Source organism: Equus przewalskii, chromosome 4, assembly GCF_037783145.1.
Source record: "Equus przewalskii isolate Varuska chromosome 4, EquPr2, whole genome shotgun sequence".
Lineage (NCBI taxonomy): Eukaryota > Metazoa > Chordata > Mammalia > Perissodactyla > Equidae > Equus > Equus przewalskii.
In genome coordinates this window covers 55,514,381-55,536,973 of record NC_091834.1, presented here as the reverse complement: position 1 = coordinate 55,536,973, position 22,593 = coordinate 55,514,381, and the positions used below count along the sequence as shown (strand labels likewise).

At 36.4% G+C, this 22,593-nt stretch overlaps 1 protein-coding gene across 22 annotated transcripts in view; it reads right to left on the bottom strand.

Moving 5' to 3' along the window:
• Positions 1-1,082: 1,082 nt before the first annotated feature.
• The window catches only part of STK31 (serine/threonine kinase 31), a 117,562-nt gene continuing 96,051 nt past the window's right edge, over positions 1,083-22,593 (bottom strand). For all 22 annotated transcript variants that reach the window (XM_008517066.2, XM_070615967.1, XM_070615971.1 and 19 more), the window contains one exon: positions 1,083-1,469. In XM_008517066.2, coding sequence (XP_008515288.1) covers positions 1,242-1,469 — 228 coding nt within the window. In that variant the 3' untranslated portion in view covers positions 1,083-1,241. The remainder of the gene's footprint in view (positions 1,470-22,593) is intronic.

The window sequence follows — 22,593 nt, the reverse complement described above, 5'->3', positions numbered from 1 at the left end:
TTCTAACCATCATGTTAGCTTCCAGGCAATAGAAAAGGGATAAAGGCAAAAGGGCCCATCTCCCAGCTAAGTCAGCTCCTTCTAAGGAGCTTACTTGCAAGAGCTTAGTCAAAAGGCTTCAACTAAGGGAGAAAATGGCAAATGTAGTCTTTTAGCCAAGTACACTGCCACTCAAATAGAACTGGAATCTATTACTAAGGAAGAAAGGAATACTGGATTTTGAATAGGCAACTAGAAACTCTACCATACTACTTTAGTCTACATATACTTCAATCACCGAAGTCCAACTGATTTGTCTAATTAGTTCATAAATTTTTCCCATATGTTTCATCATTATTTCTACTTCCTTAGATCTTGTTTTCATCATTTCTAACCAGTCTCCCTTCCTCCTATCTTCGTGGTAGGCAGAAGATACATTTTGAGGGAGCTAAAGCTTTTTAAAATTCTTCAATGACTCCACATTTCCTATAAAACGTTTAGGTATGAGCATTTTATTATTTCGTACAAAGCCCTCATGTACCTATATGACTATTCCCTGCCTCATATTAAACACAAGAGTTTCTCCCTTCGGCACTTTCACCATGCTTTCTCTGCTAATTAAGATACTCCTGCCCCTCCTTCACCTTTACCACTTATCTTTTAAGATTTAATTAAGGTAGCACCTCCTCCAGAAACCTTTCCCTGACACTCTTCTTCTATAGGATGAGTATCCCTCCTGTGTAATCCCATAAAGCTCTGTCCAGAGCTATCAATAGGTATTCTATATGACATTATGAAGACCTGTTTACATCTCTTTCTCAATAGACTATGCGCTTTGTACACGTTAAGGACTATGTTTTATTTATCTTTAGATCCCCATAACTGGGTAAAAAGCAGATGCCAACTATCATTTGTTCACCAATAAGTATGACCCTCATCATCAGCTGGCCAACATAGTGAAAATCTGTATAGGATCTGTCCAAAAATCTAATAACCTTTTCTATTACAAATATCATAGCCTAATGATACAATTTCAAAAAGTAACTACAGACAGAAAATTCTTCCTTAACAACTCCAGTTAAATGAAATGTCAAAGTACACAATTTTTTGCATAGCCAAACATCTTTTATTTTTCACAACTAGAATACCAAAGACAACCCAACTAGCTCCAGAAAACTTCCAGATTTTTTTTCTGTTTATTTAACTAAACAAAACAAAGTTTTGAAAAGCAAAATCTGCAACAACAAAATAATATTAATCTGTCAATCGAAGTTGGTTTCACCATTTATGGTCTTTTCCTTATATTTATCCAAGTTCTTCATCTTTAATTCTTCTTCCTCTTTATATTGAGTATATTCAGTATGTTTTTCTGGGTTTGGATTTGATTTCCCTTTTGGTAGCAAGAAACATTCAGCATTCAAAACTTGCTCAGCAGTCATTGAATTTCTACAACAGATCAAGCTACAGAGGAGGGATTTGACATTATCATCCTACAAGGAAAAAAAAGATATTACAAAACAAAAACAAAATCAAAACAAACAAAGGACAAACCTGTAACAAGCAAGGAGGACCCAATTCAAAAACACTTTTAATCGATACAGAGTTAAATCAATTTTTCATATTTAGATTTTTAAAGATTTTTACAAAATTCAACTAGTTTTTGTTAAAAAGGAATTATTCCAGTTAATAAAAAAAAGTGGAACTGAATTATGGGGAAAATATGTAAAGGGACAAAAGAGAATAACAACTGAACTATCTTAAAAACTACAAGTGAAATTCAAAAAAAGGACATTTTATGACTTCTTTTCCCTCTTCTTTAGGGCACTAGTCAGCATGTGACACTATGAAAATTTTACACTGAACCTCCTGTCTGGAAAGGCAACCTCCTGCACCTGGTCAACCATTTCTGGTTTCAGTTTTGAAATAATCTCCTCTACCATTATCACTATCATTATAGGATCCACTATTTATTATGTGCCACTATTTCAACGAATGTTATTTGTATTATCATGTTTAAACAACACTATGATGTTGCTCTTCCATTATTTCCACCTCCCAAACCAACTGGGTATGCCTTTTTTTTTGCCCCCTATGATGACTCCAATCAGAAAACAGTTAACATTTAATAAATTTCACCTGTTTATTACTAGTATCCTCATTAGACTATAAGATCCTTAAGGTCAAAAATTTTAGTTTATCACTTCATCTTCCAAAACTAGCATAGTGTGAAGGATACAGCAGATATTCAGTAAATATTTGCTACGTGAATAAATGCCAATGCCCATACTGCACTCTACAGAATATGTTTTTAAACATTTAAAGACAGTACCTTCAGTAGGTGTAAACTTAACTAAAAAACGCAAAATCTAAATAAGAAAAAAGTAGCACATGTTTCTGAAAACCACAAAAGTGGATTTAGAACAAATAGAAAATCATATGTTCTTGGACAAAAAAACTCACCTAACAAATGTGTCAATTTTCCCTAAGTTAATACAAAAATTGTTCAATATTCCTATAAAATACAATCACTTTTTTCCCCCTTGGAGTAGATATGTTAATTGTAAAGATCTTTTAGAAGAATAAGCAAGAAGAGACGTGAAAGCTGATTAAACAAAACAACACAGCAATGAGAAAGGAACGAGTCCTTCCAAATATTAGAAGATTCTATAAAGCCTGTTAATTAAAAGAATATGGCACTGGAATATGAATAGATAAACCAATGGAACAAAACAGAAAAACCAAAAATATACTCCAGCACAAATGAAATTTTAGTATATGAATTGGTGGCATTTCTGATGGAGGGAGGGGTAAATTTTTAATAAGAGGTATTGGGACAAATGGATACCCAGTGGAAAAAGATAAGATCAGATCTATTCCTCACACCAAACACCAGGATAATTTCAAATGCATCAAAAATATAGATGTAAAAAACAAATTAACTAAGTACTAGGAAAAAAACAGTTTATTCAATTCCCAAAAGTAACTATAGACAAAAAAATTTTTCCTTAAGCTTTTCCCTCTTGTAGATTATAAAATTTTACAAAATCATAAAACACAGTCAAGAAACAAATAAAAAAGTAACCTCTGAAAGTCAAAACCAAAACTAATGAACTTAACCATATATGAGGTGACATAATCACATAGAATATAATTATTTCAAGTGATTTAAAATAAGTATTTCTGATTGTACAATCTTAGTGTGATAAAGATCTAGTGAGAGAGATCCCAACGTCAAAAAGAAATACCGTCAAAGAAATGTTAAACTGCATTCGATAACCTAATAATATCATTGTTACTTTCAAACTTACATTTATTTCAAAATTACATTTATTGTAGGTTAAAGCAATTGTGCAATTGTTAATATGATAAAAACTAAGACTGTTAGAGTAAAAGGAAGAGAAGATTTGAATTTAAAATTAAGTAAAAAGCCTATAGGGGCCAGCCCAGTGTCACAGCGGTTAAGTGCGCACATTCTGCTTCAGCAGCCCAGGGTTTGCTGGTTCGGATCCCAGGTGTAGACATGGCACTGCTTGTCAGCCCATGCTGAGGCAGCATCCCACTTGCCACAACCAGAAGGACTGACAACTAAAAATACACAACTATGTACTGGGGGGCTTTGGGGAGAAAAAGGAAAAATAAAATTTAAAAAAAAAAATTTTTTTTTGAAGCAGAGTGCATGAACTTAACCACTGGGCCATGGGGCTGGCCCCTATAATTCTGAATTTGATTTGGAAATACCTATACAATGTCTGTATTCATTTCTTTAAAAAATGCACTTCCCATTGAAAAGACCCAATAACAATGAGGAATCTTTGCATCCATATTTTTAAGTGTAAATTTCCTACTAATTGGGATTCAGGGTTCCTTGGAAAAATTTCATTTATTGGGCAAGGAATGTACAAGATAATCAGGGACACCTTATGCAAAAAGCAAGTTAGAAGAGATAACTAGATTTGTGACAAAGGTCACAGGATTCATCTTGAATAGAGTTTTCAAAAAGATGGAACGATCTGAGCAAAAAGATTGACCTTTTTTAATGACTTAAATGAACTGAGACACACTGACATATGCTTAAATTCATGAGATTATAATGATGCTATTTAAAATAAAAATTTGTAAATCTGATTGCTACCTTCTAGAGGTTGCTAAGACACCAACTCATTATTCTTAAAACTGCTTTCCCTGAAAGGACTAAAATTAAGGGTAACCCAATAGCTGTTGATGCAAAGTTTACCTTTAGAGAAGAATTCCAATTAATAAACACAGATGCAATAACAGAACTGGACAATCTTCAATAAAACAAAGTATCTAGACTATCAACATTCACTGATAGTAAAACTGTCAGGCAGTGAATGGAAAAATTAAATAACAGATGGATTAGGCTGACAACACCTGAACCCACTGATGAATCTTACTGTGATAAGTGAATACCAAATAACACTCCTCACATGACACAACCAGATGTGCAAAGCACCACCTATAAAATATACTTGCCGTACAACCTGAATCTGAAATTAATCAAGTCTCCATATCTACCAGATTTTTTTTAATTAGAGACAAGAGAAACATGAAATAATACCATAAAGATACAATCAGCCAACTCCAAAATGTGGAAAATGGAACAGTTTCTTCATCACATAAACAGCATGTAGAAAAGGAGGTAGGTGTGGGAGAACTTTATAGATCAAAAGAGATTTAGGAGATATATTATTCCAATATTTGTAGATCTCTTGAAATCTTGACTTGAAAAAGTATATATAAAAATATACTTGAGAAGATTAGGAAACTTAAATATGACATTAAAAAAATTCTTGGGAATGTAAATTGGTGCAGGCACGATGGAAAACAATATGGAGTTTCTGCAAAAAATTAAAAATAGAACTACCATCTTACATATAGAAAACTAAGGAATCCACTAAAAAAGTCAGAAGACTTAACATTGCTAAAATGGCAATAAATACTCCCCAAATGGAGCTACAGATTGAATGCAATCCTTATCAGAATCCGAGATGAATTCTTTGTAGAAATTCACTAGCTAATACTAAAATTCATATGAAGGAAAGTGACATCAGTAATATGGCAGAATAGGAGGTCCTAGCCCTTATCCACCCACAAAAACATTGATTTAACCAACTATTCACAGATGAAAATACCTTCTTTACAAGAGCTCAAAAGTTCAGCTCAGAGGTTAAAGCACCTGGTAGAGCAAAAAATCTGAGAACAGCAGCATGGAAAATGCTAAGAACAGTTCTACTTTACTGGTCATCTCTTCCCCAAGGTGGCACAGCTCAGAGCAAAGAGAGTCCTCCTCAGTCCATGATTTCTCTCGAGAGTGTGAAGTAAGTATCCAGACTCCCCAGCCTTTCAGGGTACTGCCCAAGAGGCCCTCTTCTGTCTTGCCTCACCCAGAAAGCTGAGGGAATCAGCATGCCTGGATCATCTAGGGTAGCTAAGGACAAAGAAAAGGGGCAGGGGCTCTCAAGCAAATGGTGCATGGATCTCAACAACCAGCCCAAGGACCCTGCCAGCTGGCCCACCCTACAGACCCCACCAGCCAAGCTGGCCCACACACAGACCCTGCCAGCTGGCCAACACATGCACAAACCCTGCCAGCCAGCTAGACCACTCATGGACCCTATCAGCCACCCAGTTGGCCTGATCACAGCCCTGGCAGCTGACCCAACTGTGAACCCAGGAAGCTGGCCTATGTGTGTCCCTACTGATGGTACCCTGTATGTCCTCACAGACAGCACAGATCGCAGCAGCCAGCTCAACTCTGCAGAATTGGGAGAAGGCAACCCTGAGATGACTCTATCAGGAGGGAGGGAGAGTAGTGGGGCTTACACCTATCACCCTGACACACTGGTACACTGGCTTAGGGAAAAGAAGCAGGCAACTCTCAATATTTGGCATGGCTCTTCTGGGTAGGGAGAAGGTACACACACAGAAATCTCCTTCAGGAGGGAGGGAGAGACATGGTGCTTGCACCCAATACCCTGGGCATTTCAGGACACTGCCCCAGGAAAAAGGAGCAGGCAGATCTCAGCACCTGACACGGCTCTGTGGGATCAAGAGAAAGCACACAACGCTAAGACTTCTATTTCAGGAGCAAGTATAAGGACTGAGCAGGCACGCCATAGAAAAGAACTGAGAGACCCCCCCCCCCACCCCCCCAAATCTCTAGCCAGGCTGCCTGGTGAAGATCCTTCCTTACCAAAGCCAGTCCAAGAGCAATGGAAAATATGACTGCTTCTTTAAATGCACAGATACTAACAAAAAGCTACAAGAAACAGGAAGAATCAGAGAAATAAGAAAACACCAAAGGAATAAAATAAAGCTCCAGTAACAGGCCCTAAAGAAACAGAGATATATGAATTGACCAACAAATCAAAATAATCATCTTAAAGAAGCTAAGTGAGCTACAAGACAAATAAATAAATCAGGAAACCAATGCATCAACAAAATGACAAATTCAACAGAGAGAAACCATAAAAAAGAACAAAACAAAATGACAAACTCTGAAACTGAAGAATACAATGACCAAAATAAAAAATTCAACACAGAGCTTGAACAACAAACTCAATTTAGCAGAAGAATTGTGAACATCAAGATAGATCACCTGAAATTACACAGAGGAACAAAAAGAATGAAGAAAGTCAACAGGACTTAGGGGACACCATAAAAAAACAATATACACATTATGGGAATCCCAGAAGGAGCAGAGAAAGTGAAAAGAAGCACAAAGCTTATTTATAGAAATAATGACTAAAAATTCCCAAATCTGGAGAGAGGAATGTAAATCCAGGTTCATGAAAGCTCAAAAGACCCCAAATAAGCTGAACTGAAAAAGGACTATACCAAGATACATTATAATCAAATTGTCAAAAGTTAAGGACAAACAGAGACTTTCAAAAGCACCAAGAGAAAAGCAACTCATCAAATACAAGGGAACCCCCATAAGACTGTCAAGAGATTTCTTACCAGAAACTTTGCAGGTCATGAGAGAGTGGGATAATACATTCAAAGTGCTCAAAGAAAAAAACTTCCACCCAAAAATAGTATATTTGACAAAATGCCCGTTAAAAATGAAGGAGAGATAAACATTCACCCAAATAAAAACTGAGGGAGTTCATTACCACTAGACCTGCCCTACAAGAAGTACTAATGAGCCTTCTTCAAGTTGAAATGAAAGGAAACTAAACAAAAACACAAAGGCATATGAAGTATAAACCTCACTGGAAAAGGTAAATATATAGACCTTAAATACAGAGTAATGTAATAACGTAAAGGTGTTGCATAAATCACTTTTAACCTTACTAGAAAAGTTTTGGGGCCAGCCTGGTGGCACAGTGGTTAAGTTCACACGTTGCCCTTTGGTAGCCCAGGGTTCGATGGTTCGGATCCTGGGTGCGGACATGGCACCACTTGGCACACCATGCTGTGGCAGGTGTCCACATATAAAGTGGAGGAGGATAGGCATGGATGTTAGCTCAGGGCCAGTCTTCCTCAGCAAAAAGAGGAGGATCAGCAGCAGTTAGCTCAGGGCCAATCTTCCTCAAAAAAAAAAAAAAAAGTCAAAAGACAACAGTATTAAAAGCAACTATAGGAGTGACATCATCATCATGGCAGAGTGAGCTGTTCCCTTTGTCTCACCCCTGTAAGTTACAACCAATTGGACATCCATTGACCAACAAAGGACTCCCTACAAAGCACAAGAGAACACTAGTGAGAGATCCATGCATCTACATGTGAAAGTGGGTGGACTGGAGACAGTGGAACTAGGGGAGCAGCGTTCTCTTCTTCCCGTGGTGGCAGCGATCCAAAATAGATCCTCACACCATTGCACAGCAGCAGCAATCCAAAACATGGATCCTCACACTGGCACACATGCCAGCAATCAGAGGCTGCACAGGAAGACAGCACTCATGGCTTAGCCCCTGCTCCCCACCATGGAGGCCGGGGGCACACACATCCTGAGCATTCAGAACATAGAGCAGAGCTGGTGACTCAGCCCCCTCCTCCTCCCCTGCCAGTGGTGCCACTCTTTCCAGCGGTGGGGACAGCATCCAAAACACAGATTTCCCCAGCAGGGAGGGGGTACCCTGACCTGAGATTTCAGTAAGTACATCATCACACATCAGCAACCAGAGGCTGCAGAACCAGCAACAACACTTGTGGCTTATCCCCTGCCCCCCACCAAGCAGTAGCAGGAGACACCTACAACCTGAGGTGTCAGGGACCACAGCAAAGAGCTTATTCAAAGAAATAATAGCTGAGAACTTCCCAAACCTGGGGAAAGAACTGGATGAAGCTAATAAAACTCCTAATTACCTCAACACCAAAAAACCTTCTCCAAGGCAGTATATTAAAACTGTCAAAAGTCGACGACAAGGAAAGAATATTAAGGGCAGCCAGAGAGAAGAAAATAACTTACAAAGGAACCACCATCAAGCTATCAGCGGATTTCTCAGAAGAAACTCTACAGGCTAGGAGAGAGTGGAATGATATACTCAAAATATTGAAAGACAAAAACTATCAGCCAAGAATATTCTACCCAGAAAAGTTATCCTTCAGATATGAAGGAGAAATAAAGGCTTTCTCAGACACAAACACAAACAAAAGCTGAAGGAGTTCACCACCACTAGACCCGCCTTACAAGAAATGTTGAAAGGAGCCCTCCAACCTGAAACAAAAGGCAAAGGTATACAAAGCTATAAGCAAGTGATAAATTAGCAGAAAGAATCAGAAAATTGAAACTCTGTATCAGAATAGGTTAGTAAACATTTAACATAGGGCTAAAGCAAAACAAAGCATCAAAAATAACTATAATCACTTCAATTTGGTAACAAACTCACAATACAAAAAAGGATAATTTGTGACAAAAAAAAAAAACAGAGAAGGGGAAGAGGAAAAGGATGGAACCTGCATAGATTAATGGAGATAAGATGCTATCTGCAGAAAAATGACTCTCTCATCTATGAGATCTTTTATACAAACCTCATGGTAACCACAAATCAGAACAGAGCCAAAAAACATGAAAATAAGAGGAAACTGAGAAAAACAGAAACCCACCAAACTGAAATGGCAGACAGGAATACAAGGAAAAAGAAACAATGGAAACATAGAACAACCAGAAAGCAAAAAATAAAATGGCAGTATTAAGCCCTCATACGTCAGTGTCATCTAAATGTAAATGGACTGAATTCTCCAATCAAAAAACACAGAGTGGCTGGATGGATTAAAAAATAAGACCCAACAATATGCTGCCTCCAGGAGACTCTTCTCAGCTCTAAAGACACACATAGGCTCAGAGTGAAGGAATGGAAGATGATACTCCAAATGGCAACCAAAAGAAAGCAGGTGTAGCCATACTTATATCACATAAAACAGACTGCAAGCCAAAAACGACAAACAAGAAACAAAGATGTATATTATATAATGATAAAAGGAACATTCCACCAATAAGACATAACATTTATTAATACATACGTACCTAACAGAGGAGCCCAAAGTATATAAAGCAGCTATTAACAGACCTAAAGAGAAAAACTGACAGTAACACAATAATAACAGGGAACTTTAACAACCCACTTAGATCAACGGATAGATCACCTAGACAGTGAGTCAACAAGGAAGCAGGGGCATTAAAAGAAACACTAGGCCAGATGGACTTAATACATATACATAGAACGTTCCATCCAAAAGGAGAATACACATTCTCCTTACATGCACATGGAACATTCTCAAAGACAGACCACATGTTTGGAAACAAAACAAGCATCAATAAATTTAAGAAGACTGAAATAATTCAAGCAGCCTTTCTGACCACAATGGAACTAGAAATCAACTACAAGAAGAAAGCTGGAAAAAGTCACAAATAAGCAGAGACTAAACAACATGCTACTGAACAACTATTGGATCAATGGAGAAATCAAAAACACCTGGAGACAAATTAAAATGAAAACATACCAAAACTTACGGGATGCAGCAAAAGCGGTACTAAGAGGGAAGTTTACAGCAATACAGGCCTACCGCAACAAACAAGAAAAACCTCAAATAAACTAATACTATAGAAAAAGAACAAAGTCCAAAATCAGTAGAAGGAAGGAAACAGTAAAAATCTGAGCATAAATAAATGAAACAGAGACTAAAAAAAAAAATAGAAAGGATCACTGAAACTAAGAACTGCTTCTTTGAAAAGACAAAACTGACAAACTCTTAGTCAGACTAAGAACCAAAGAGAGACAACTCAAATAAATCAGAAATGAAAGAGGTGAAGTTACAACAGATACCACAGAAATAGAAAGGACTGTAAGAGAATACTATGAAAAGCTATACACCAACAAATTGGATAACCTAGAAGAAATGGATAAATTCTTAGAATCATATAATCTCCCAAAACTGAATCAAGAAGAAACAGAGAATCTGAACAGACCAATCACAAGTAAAGAGATTGAAACAGTAACCAAAAACTTCCCCAAAAATGAAAGTCCAGGAACAGATGACTTCTCTGGTAAATTCTACCCAACATTCAAAGAAGATTTAATACTTGTCCTTCTCAAATTCTTCCAAAAAATTGAAGAGGATAGGATGCTTCCTAACTCATTTTACAAGGCCAATATCACCCTGATACCAAAACCAGACAAGGATGACACTAAAAAAGAAAATTAAAGGCCAATATTACCAATGAACATAGATGCAAAAATCCTCAACAACATATTAGCAAAGTGAATACAAACACTAAAAGGATCATTCACCACAATCAAATGGGATTTATTCCAGGGAAGCAGGGACAGTTCAAATCCACAAATCAATCAATGTGATACATCACATTAACAAAATGAAGAATAAAAATCACACGGTTATCTCAATAGATGTATAGAAAGCATTTAATAAGATTCAACATCCATTTATGATAAAAAATCTCAATAAAATGGGTATAGAAGGAAAGTACCTCGACATAATAAAGGCAACATATGACAAACCCACAGCTAACATCATGCTCAACAGTGAAAAACTGAAAGCTATCCCTCTGAGAACAGGAACAAGACACGGATGCCCACTCTCACAGTATTCGACATAGTATTGGAAGTCCTAACCAGAGCAAGAAAAAAACATAAAATAGATCCAAATTGGAAAGGAAGAAGTAAAACTGTCACTATTTACAAATGATATTGTAGCCGTCCCTGACACAGGAAGGGTTAATAATCACTGGAAAAAGCTTGCCAACAAACTGTGAGCCGGAGGTGAGAAGGCCAGTTAGCCAATGACAGGTAAGACCCCCTGGGGGGGGCAACCTAAGACAGGTGGCGGCCACCCGGGGGGCACAGATGGAGAAACAATATTGATATCAGGAGCACAGCAATAACATGATAATATCAAAACAGAGGCCAAGGGAGGGCTCCTTGAGAAATCACTAAGAGTTCTTGGCATTCGCTAATTACTTCATCCAGAACACCTGTGTATGTTTAACAGATGTAAGCTATGTATATATTGAAACGCTGGTTATAATAAACTCAGAGTGGCCATCAGCCCTCTCCGCATCTATCCTGATGTGTACATTGGATTGCGACACCGACAGATATGATTTTAAATACAGAAAAACATAGAATCCACCAAAAAACTATCTGAAATAATAAACACAGTAAAGTTGCAGGATACAAAGTCAACATACAAAAATCAGTTGTGTTTCTATACACTAGCAATGAACTAGGAGAAAGAGAAATCAAGAATACAACCTCATTTACAATCATAACAAAAAGAATAGAATACCTAGAATAAATTTAACTAAGGAGGTGAAGGACCTGTGCAATGAAAATCATAAAACATTGTTGAAAGAAATCGAAGATGATACAAAGAAATGGAAAGATATTCCATGCTCATGGACTAGAAGAATTAACACAGTTGCTTTTAAAAGTCCATACTTCCTAAAGCAATCTACAGATTCAATGCAACACCTATCAAAGTTCCAACAACATTTTTCATGGAAATTAAATAAAGAATCCTAAAATTTATATGGAACAACAAAAGAACCCCAAATGGCCAAAGCAATCCTGAGAAAAAAGAACAAAGCTGGAGGTATCAAACTCCTAGAATTCAAGATATAGTACAAAGCTATAGTAATTAAAACACCATGGTACTGGCAGAAAAAGAGACACACAGATCAACGGAACAGAATTGAGAGCCCAGAAATAAACCCACACTATGGACTAATTTACAACAAAGGAGCCAAGAACATACAATGCAGAAACGAAAGACTCTTCAATAAATGGTGTTGTGAAAACTGGACAGCCACATGCAAAACAATGAAAGCAGACTATTATCTTACCCCATAATACACAAAACTTAACTCAAAATGATTAAAGACTTGAACATAAGAACTGAAACCATAAAATTCCTAGAAGAAAACACAGGCAGTACACTCTTTGACATAAGTCTAGCAGCATCTTTTTGAAAACTATTACTCCTCAGGCAAGGGAAACAAAAGAATAAACAAACAAATGGGTCTATATAAAACTAAAAAAGCTTTTGCACAACAAAGGAAACAATCAACAAGACAAAAAGACAGTCCATCAACTGGGAGAAAGTATTTGCAAATCCTATATCCAATAAGGGGTTAACTTCCAAACTACATAAAGAACTCATCCAACTCAACAATAAAAAAGTGAACAACTCAATCAAACAATGGGCAGAGGATATGAACAGGAACTTTTGCAAAGAAGGTCTATAAATGGCCAACAGGCACATGAAAAGATGTCCAACACCACTAATTATCAGGGAAACACAAATCCAAATTACAATGCGGTATCACTTCACACCTGTCAGAATGGCTATTATTAAAAAGATGAGAAATAACAAGTGCTGGAGAGGATATGGAGAAAAGGGAACCCTCATACACTGCTGTTGGGAATGTAAACTGGTGCAGCCACTACAGAAAACAGTAGGAGATTCTTCAAAAAATCAAAAATAGAAACATCATATGATCAGCTATTCCACTAATGGGTATTTATCCAAAGAACATGAAATCAACAATTCAAAGAGACTTAGACACTCCTATGTTCATCACAGCATTATTCACAATCGCCAAGACACGGAAGCAACCCAAGTGTCCATCAACAGATGAATGAATAAAGAAGATGCATTATATATATACAACAGAACACTAGTCAGCCATAAAAAGATGAAATCTTGCCATTTGTGACTACATGGATGGACCTTGAGGGTATTATGCTAAGTGAATTAAGTCAGACAGAGAAAGACAAATACCATATGATTTCACTCATACGTGGAATGTCAACAAACCAACACATAAACAAGGAGAACAGATCAATGATTACCGGAGGGGAAGGAGGTCAGGGCAGGGCAAAAGCAGTAAAGGTGCACACATGTATAGTAACAGATGGAAACTAGACTTTTGGTGGTGAACACAAGGCAGTCTACACAGAAGCCAAAATATAATCATGTGCACCTGAGATTTACATAATGTTATAAATCAATGTGACCTCAATAAAACAACAAAAAATAAAATAAAATATAACTACAAAAATCTTAATCGATACACAACATAAAGGATGTAAATTACAACATCAATATCATAAAGTGTTAGGAAAACCAAAGTGTAATGTTTGAATGATATTAAAGTTAACTTGTTATCAGCTTAAACTAGACTGGTTAAGATGTTTTATGTAAGCCTCAGGTTAACCAAAAATAAGATACCTAAAGATGATATACATACAAAAGAGAGAAAGAAATCAAAGCATATCAACCTAAAAATCATCAAGTCCCAAAGGAAGACAGGAAGAGAGGAACAGAAAACCTACAAAACAGACATAAACCAATTAACAAAATGGAATAGTAAGTCCTTACCTATCAATAATTACATTAAATATAAATGGATTAAACTCCCCCCCAATAAAAATAAATATAGTGGCTAACTCACCAAGACCAGAAAAATCCCAACTATATGCTGCCTATAAGAAACTCACTTTACATTTAAGGACACAGACAGGCTGAAAAAACAAGGGATGGAAAAAGATATTCCATGCAAAAAGTAACCAAAAGAGAGCTGAGGTGACCCTACTTACATCACACAAAATAGACTCTAAGTCAAAAACGCTCACAAGAGATAAAGAAGGTCATTACATAATGATAAAAGAGTCAATTCAACAGAAAGATATAACAATTATATACATACACACACACACACACACACACACACATATATATACACACACCCCCAAAATCAGACAACTTAAATATATGAAGCAAATACGGACAGATCTGAAGGAAGAAAAAACAATACAATAATAGACTTGAATATCTGACTTTCAATAATGGATAGAACATCCAGGCAGGAAATCAATAAAGAAAGGTAAGACTTGGACAATACTACAGACAAAACAGATCTAACAGACATATACAGAACATTCTACCCAAAAACAGCAGAACACACATTTTCCTCAAGCATACATGGAATATTCTGTAGGAGAGATCACATTATAGATCACAACACAAGTCAACAAATTTAATAAGACTGGTATCGTCCCAAGTATCTTTTCCTACCAGAATGAAATGAAACTAGAAACCAACAACATCAGGAAAATTCACAAAGATGTAGAAATTAACATACTCTTGAACAACCATTGGTCAAAGAAGAAATAAAAAGGAAAATCAGAAAACATCAAGACAAATGAAAACACAAAATACCAAAACTCACAGGATGAAGCAAAAGCAGTACTAAAAGAAAAGTTTGTAGCAATAAATGCTTACATTTAACAAAAGAAAGATCTAAAATAATCTAACTTTAAAGATCAAGGAACTAGAAAATGAAGAACAAACTAAGCCAAAAGTTAGTAAAAGGAAGAAAATAATAAAGATTATAGCAGAAATAAAGGAAACAAAAAATAGAAAAGAATTTTGATGAAACTAAGAGTTGGTTTTTTGAAAACATAAACAAAATCAACAAACTCTTAGCTAGGCTAAGAAAAAAAGAAGACTAAAATAAATAAAATTAGAAACAAAAGAGGAGACATTACAACTAATGCCACAGAAATAAAAAAAGATCATAAGGGACAACTATGAACAATTATAGCCAAAAAACTGACAGCTCAGAAAAAATAGATAAATTCCTAGAAACATACAACCTACCAACACTGATCACAAAGAAACAGAAAGCTTGAACATACCAATAATAAAGAAAGAAATTGAATCAGAAGTCAAAAACCTCCCAATAATGAAAATCCCAGGGCCAGCTTATTTCACTGAAGAATTCTACCAAACATTTAAAAGAGAATGTCAATGCTCGGCAACCTCTTCCAAACAACTGAAGAGATGGGAACAACCCCAAACTCATTTTATGAGGCCAACATTACCTTGATAGCAAAATCAGATAAGGACACTACAAGAAAAGAAACACAGGCCAATAACCCTGATGAACATACATGCAAAAATTTTCAACAAAATACTAGCAAACCAAGTTCAATAGCACATTAAAAAGATCACACCATGATAAAGTGGGATTCATCCTGGTATGCAAAGATGGTTCAACATATACAAATCAATAAACGTGATACATCACATTAACAGAATGAAACATAAAAATCACATGATCTTGATAGATGCAGAAAAATCATCTGACAAAATTCAACATCCACACGCGATAAAAACTCTCAACAAACTGGGTAGAGAAGGAACATAATAAAGCCCACCGCTAACACATACTCAATGGTGAAAGTCTGAAAGCTTTCCATCTAAGATAAGAGTGCCCACTCTCACCACTCTTATTGAACAGAGTAATGGACCTCCTAGCCAGAGTAATTAGGCAAGAAAAAAAATAAAAGTATCCCAATCAGAAAGGGATTGTCTCTGTTTGCAGATGACATAATCGTATATACAGAAAATCCTAAAGACTCCACCAAAAAACTGTTAAAACTAATCAATGAATTCAATAAATCTTCATGTTACAAAACATACAAAATTCAGTTCCATTTCTATACACTAACAACAAAACGTGAAAAAGAAATAAAACAATCCCATTTACAATAGCATCAAAACAATAAAATACCTAATAATAAATTTAGCCAAGGCAGTGAAATATCTACACACTGAAAGCTGTAAGAAATTGAAGAACACACAAATAAATGGAAAGCTACTCCATGCTCACCGATTAGAAGAATTAATATTATTAAAATGTCCATATTACCCAAAGTGATCTAAAGGTTCAATGCAATCTCTACCAAAACTCCAAAGGAATTCTTTCACAGAAACACAAAGAACAATCCTAAAATTCATATGGAATCACAAAAGATCCTTACTAGCCAAAGTAATCTTGAAAAGAAGAACAAAGCTGGAAGTATCACACTTCCTGATTTCAAACTGTATCATTAACGCTATCATAACCAACACAGTATAGTACTGGCACAAAAACAGACACACAGATTACTGGAACAAAATAGAGAACCTAGAAATAAACATACATGGTCAACTGATCTTTGACAAATGTGTCAACAATACAAAATGGTCAAAGACTAGTTTCTCCAATAAAACAGTGTTAGGAAAACTGGATATACACACACAAAAGAATGAAACTGAACCATTATCATACACCATACACAAAAATCAAACTGAAATGGATTAAAGACTTAAATGTAAGACCTGAAACTGTAAAACTCCTACCAGACAACAGGGGAAAAGCTTCTTATGTAAGTCTTGGTAATGATTTTTCGGATCTGACATCAAATGCACAGGGAACAAAAGCAAAAATACACAAACGGTATTACATGAAACTAAATGCTTCTCCACAGCAAAGGAAGCAATCAACAAAGTAAAAAGGCAATCTACAGAATGGGAGAAAATATTTGCGAACCATATATCTGATAAAGGTTAATATCCAAAATATATAAGGAACTGCCACAACCTAATACCAAAAAATCTCCAAATAAGTCAATTTAAAAAAAGAGCTAAGGCCCTGAAAAGACATTTCTGCGAGGAAGATGTACAAATGGCCAAATGGCCAAGAAGTATATCCAAAAGGTGCTCAGTCACTAATAATGAGGGAAATGCAAACCAAAACTTCAGTAAGCTATCACTCTACACCTGTTAGGATGGCTACCAGCAAAAACAATGAAAGGTTATGTATTGGAAAGGATGTAGAGAAAAGGGAACCCTTGTACACTGTTGGTGGGAATGTAAACTGTTGCAGCCACTATGGAAAACAGTATGCAGATTCCTCAAAAAACGAAAAATAGAACTACCATATGATCCAGCAATTCCACTTCTGAGTATATATCCAAAGGCACTGAAATCAGGATCCCAAAGAGATATTTGCATTCCTGTGTTCACTGCAGCACTATTTACAAAAGCCAAGACATGGAAGCATCCAAAATTTCCATCAACACATAAACTGATAAAATATGATACTTACACACAGTAGACCATTATTCAGTCTTAAAAAAGGAGGAAATTCTGCCATGCGCAACAACATGGATGAACCTGTAGTACCCCATGCTAAGCGAAATAAGCCAGACACAGAAGAACAAATACTGCATGATCCTACTTTATGAGGAATCTAAAATAATCAAACTCATAGAAGCAGAGAGTAGAATACTGGTTACCAAGGGCTGGGGGTAGAGGGAAAAGAGGAAGAAGTGGTATAAGGGAACAAAATTTCAGTTATGCAAAATGAATAAGTCCTACAGATCTACTGTACAGCATACTGCCTACAGTTAACGATACTTTATTGTTTACAGTCACATGTCACTTAACGACGAGTTTACATTCTGAGGAATGCATCATTAGGTGATTTCCTCATTGTGAAAACATCATAGAGTGTCCTTATACAAACCTAGATCTGACAGCCTAGTATACACCTAGGCTATATAGTACTAATCTTATGAGACCACTGTCATATATGCGGTCCATTGTTGACTGAAACATCACTACATGGCTCATGACTATATTTAAAATATTACTAAGAGGCCAGATCTTATGTTCCATGTAGGACATTTGGTCCTGTCCAAAACGTTCATCAGACTTTTGGGTCATGCCAAAACATCCGTGATATCTGGTTATATTGGTCCTATCCAAAATGTCCATGGAAACACCGGGGTCCATGCTCAAAGGTCCTTGATATTTATTCCTGTCCAAAAACACTGGGCATGGACCAAATATGCTCATGGACATTTTAGATAAGACCAAATGTTAAGGACTATTTGCCACAGACCAAATGTCTTACTGACCAACGTCTGATAAACACTTTAGACAGGACCAAGTATCAAGGACCTTTTGTCACGGACTCAATGTCTTATGGACATTTTGGACAGAACCAAATATCTGCTAGTCCCTATGTTAAGTGTGTTTATCACATACATACACAAATAAAAATAAGACAAGAGGGGAAAAATTCATATAGAATTGCAAGGGACCGAGAATAGGCCAAATAATCCTGAAAAAAAAGAACAAATTAGGAGAACTCACATTTCCCAATTTCAAACCTTAATACGAAGCAACAGTAATCAAGACTGTGGTACCAGAACAAGGACAGACATATATATCAATGGAATAGAATTAAGAATCCAGAAATAAACCCATGGAATTAGCCATCTGATTTCAAAAAGGTGCCAAGACCACTCAACAGAAAGAACAGGCTTTTCAACAAATGGTACTGGGATAACTGGATAAGCACATGCAAAGGAATGAAGTTGAAATTTTACCTCACACAATATGCAAAATTTAACTCCAAAGGACTAAATGTAAGAGCTATAACTATAAAATTTCTTCTCTTGGAAGAAAATATAGGAGTAAATCTTCATGACCTTGAATTTAGCAAAGAACTCTTAGAAATAAAACAGAAACTAAGGAACTAATGAAAAAATAGATAAAGTGGACTTCATGAAAATTAAAAAGTTTTGTGCTTCAAAGGACACCATCAAGAAGGTGAAAATGCAACCCACAGAATGGGAGAAAATATTTATCATATATCTAATAAAGGACTTGTATCTAGACTATAAGGAAATCTTACAACTCAATAATATAAAGACAAATAACCCAATTTAAAAATGAGCAAAAAGTTATGAATAGACATTTCTTGAAGGAAAATACACAAATGGCCAAGTAACAAATGAAAAGATGTTCAACATCATTAGTCATCAAAGAAATGCAAATCAAAACTACAATGAGATACCACTTCACACCCAGTAGGATGGCTAGAATCAGAGAGACAGATAACAACCAGTGTTGGAGAAGATAAAAAGAACTTGGAACCCTGACACACCCCTGGTAGAAATGTAAAATGGTGCAGTCATGTTGGGAAACATTCTGGCAGTTCCTCAGCTCAACAGAGTTACCATTTCATCCAGTAATTCCACTCCTAGGTACATACCCAAGAGAAACGAAATATAAGTCCACACAAATACTCATATACAAACATTCATAGCAGCATTATTCATAATAGCTAAAAGGTAGAAACAGGCAAAAAGGGTAGGTAAAACGCGGTAAGTCCACATAATGGAATATTATTTGACCATAAAAAGGAATGAGGTACTGATACACGCTACAACTTGGATGAACCTTGAAAACATTATGCTAAGTGAAAAAGCCAGACACAAATGTTTACATACTATATGATTCCATTAAATTGAACATCCAGAATAAGGAAATCTCAAGAGACAGAAAGTAGATTAGTGGTTGTTTACAACTCAGGTGGGGGTATAGGGACATAGAGAGGTGATAGCCAAAAAGTACAGAGTTTCATTTTGAGGTGATAAAAATGTTCTAAAACTGTGGTGATGGTTACACATATCTGTGAATATACTGAAAGCCACTGAGTTGTACACTTTGGGTGAATTGTAAGATATTTAACTTATTTCTCAATAAAGCTGTTTAAAAAAGATTATAAAACTTTAATGAAAGACATGCCATATTTCTTTTAATGTAAGACACATTAAAACACTAAGGAATTGAAATACTGCCAATAAAACTACGAACAATGATAAAAATACCTCAATTGTGAGAAACATGCCAATTTCAGAGATATTACATTGTTAAAAATAATAATACTTTACTTCATATTTGAGAGCTGTTAAGACAACAGATCTTCAAAGTTCTCAACAGGGGTCAGCCCCATGGCCAAATGGTTAAGTTTGTGCGCTCCGTCTTAGCAGCCTAGGGTTTGCATGTTCTGATCCTGAGAATGGACCTACATACTGCTCATCAAGCCATGCTGTGGCAGCATCCCACATATGAAAAATAGAGGAAGACCGCCATAGATGTTAGCTCAGCAACAATCTTCCTCAAGCAAAAAAGAGGAAGACTGGCAACAGATGTTAGCTCAGGGCCAGTCTTCCTCACCAAAAAATAAAAATAAAAAAGATAAAATTAGATCCTTACTCCATATCATACACAAAAACAGATTCCAGAGGAATTAAAAATATAGGGGGAAAATGGGAGAAAAAGGCAGGTCTAAAAAATGGCAGATGAGGAACACTTACCAGAAAAAATACAATAAAGCAAAATTCATTCATTCATTCAAAAAATATTTATCAAGCTCCTACTATGTGTCAAGCACTGCCACGGACACTGGGAATACAATGATGCATAACACAAAGTCCCTGCCCTTATTGAGCTTACAGACCAAATATAATTTTTTTTAAAAAAAGAGCAAAACAATCTTTTTTTTTTTTTTAAAGATTTTATTTTTCCTTTTTTTCCCAAAAGTCCCCCGGTACATAGTTGTATTTTCAGTTGTGGGTCCTTCTAGTTGTGCTATGTGGGACACCACCTCAGCATGACCTAATCAGCGGTGCCATGTCCACGCCCAGGATCCAAACCCAGGAGACCCTGGGCCACCGACGCGGAACGCGAGAACTTTACCACTTGGCCACAGGGCTGGCCCCCGAAACAATCTATTTTTAAGAGGATAGATATGTAGACTTTTCTGGAAAGATTTATAAGAAACTAGCAATAACATAGTGTTTTGGGGGAAGAAACTTGGGTAGCTGAGAGATACACTGCTAAAAAGATTACTTTTCACAGTATGTGCTTTCTTCTGTAACTTCTGAATTTTGCATCATACACATTTTACATGAAGGAGCATCTATTTATAGGAACTAATCTTCAAACAAACGTAAGAGTTGTACAATAGTGAAATGAGTTGCTCTGAACTTAAAAGTACTTAAGCAGAGGCTGAAGGCCATCTGTCAGAGACGTTACTGAAGAAATTCTTCTAGGGGTTAGAGACCAGTGAATTAATTATTCTCTAACATCTCTTTTATTTGCATGATTCGAGGATTCCTCTCCACTTACGTTATGGCCCTCCTAAATGTCCAGTCTATAGTTTCCTCATTTATTTGATAAATACATGTGATCACAAAATGTAGGTAAAGACAACCCCATTCCTATCCCTAATGGCTGCCTCAGATCATAGAAGCTACTACTACACAAGCCAAGTATTCTTCTAATTTGATGTCTGCAAGTAGCTACCTACATTAAACAGGCTCTTCTTGTAGTTATCCACCTTCCTTATACACACACCAAGCACAGTGCCTAGCACACAGCTGACAGATTACAACCTGTGACAAGCAGACTTCTAACATGTCCCCCAGGGATCCCTACTTCCTGGTATTCTTGTCCTATGTAATCCCTTCATCTTGAGTGTGGGCTTGACCTAGTGAAAGGCTTCTAACAAAGATAAAAAGTGATGGGATGTCACTTCCATGAGTTGATCATGAAAAACCGTGACTTCTGTCTAGCTAACAGACTTTCTATTGCCTTCTGTGTTTACAGACTTAGATGGCACAAGTTGCCAAGATGGAAATATGGCAAAGAATTGAGGGCAACCTCTGGGAAACAACTAGAGAGGAAGTGAATTCTGCCAACAATTATGTGAGCTTGGAAGCAAATCCTTAGTCGAGCTTTAAGATGACTACAGCCCAGCTGAAAACTTGACTGCAGCCTGTGAAAGACACTAAAGCAGAGGACCCAAATAAGCTGTGCCCAGATTCCTGAGTCACAAAATGTAAAATAAACGCGTTAAGTCACTAAATTTCAAGATAATTTATCACAGGATAATTTTTCTATCAAACTTGAAAGAGTAGGGTTTCAGGTGTTCACTTTGGGTAAAGGTGTAACCTCTAACGTAGCAGTACAGGCATTTTTCTAATGGCAAGAAACTTGTATCATAGGCTTTTCAAGTGAAAAACATTATCAACCTTCTTTGTTATCTCATTCTACAGAGATAACCAGTAAGTGTAATGAACAGTTTCATAATCTCCCAAAGTTGTCTCCAATGTTTTTTACTACTACTGAAGTGCAGCAAAGCTGCTTAATATTCATTTCTAACGTGTGTTTCTTACAAACTAATTTTAAGGGATATTAGTAGATACTATAAAATAAATATTTCTGTGGTCAAGTAAGTTAAGCAACTACAGAGTTAAAACCAGGTGTGTTCCTTCACTGAAGTCCAAGCTATCAAAATGGCATGAGATTGAGTCAAGTGAAAGGAAGAAATAAAAACTGTCTTTGTTCATGGATTACATGAATATCTCTGTAGAAAATCTGAAAGCACTGGGGGAAAACACTCCTGGAACTAATAAATGATTATAGCAAGGTTGCAGGACA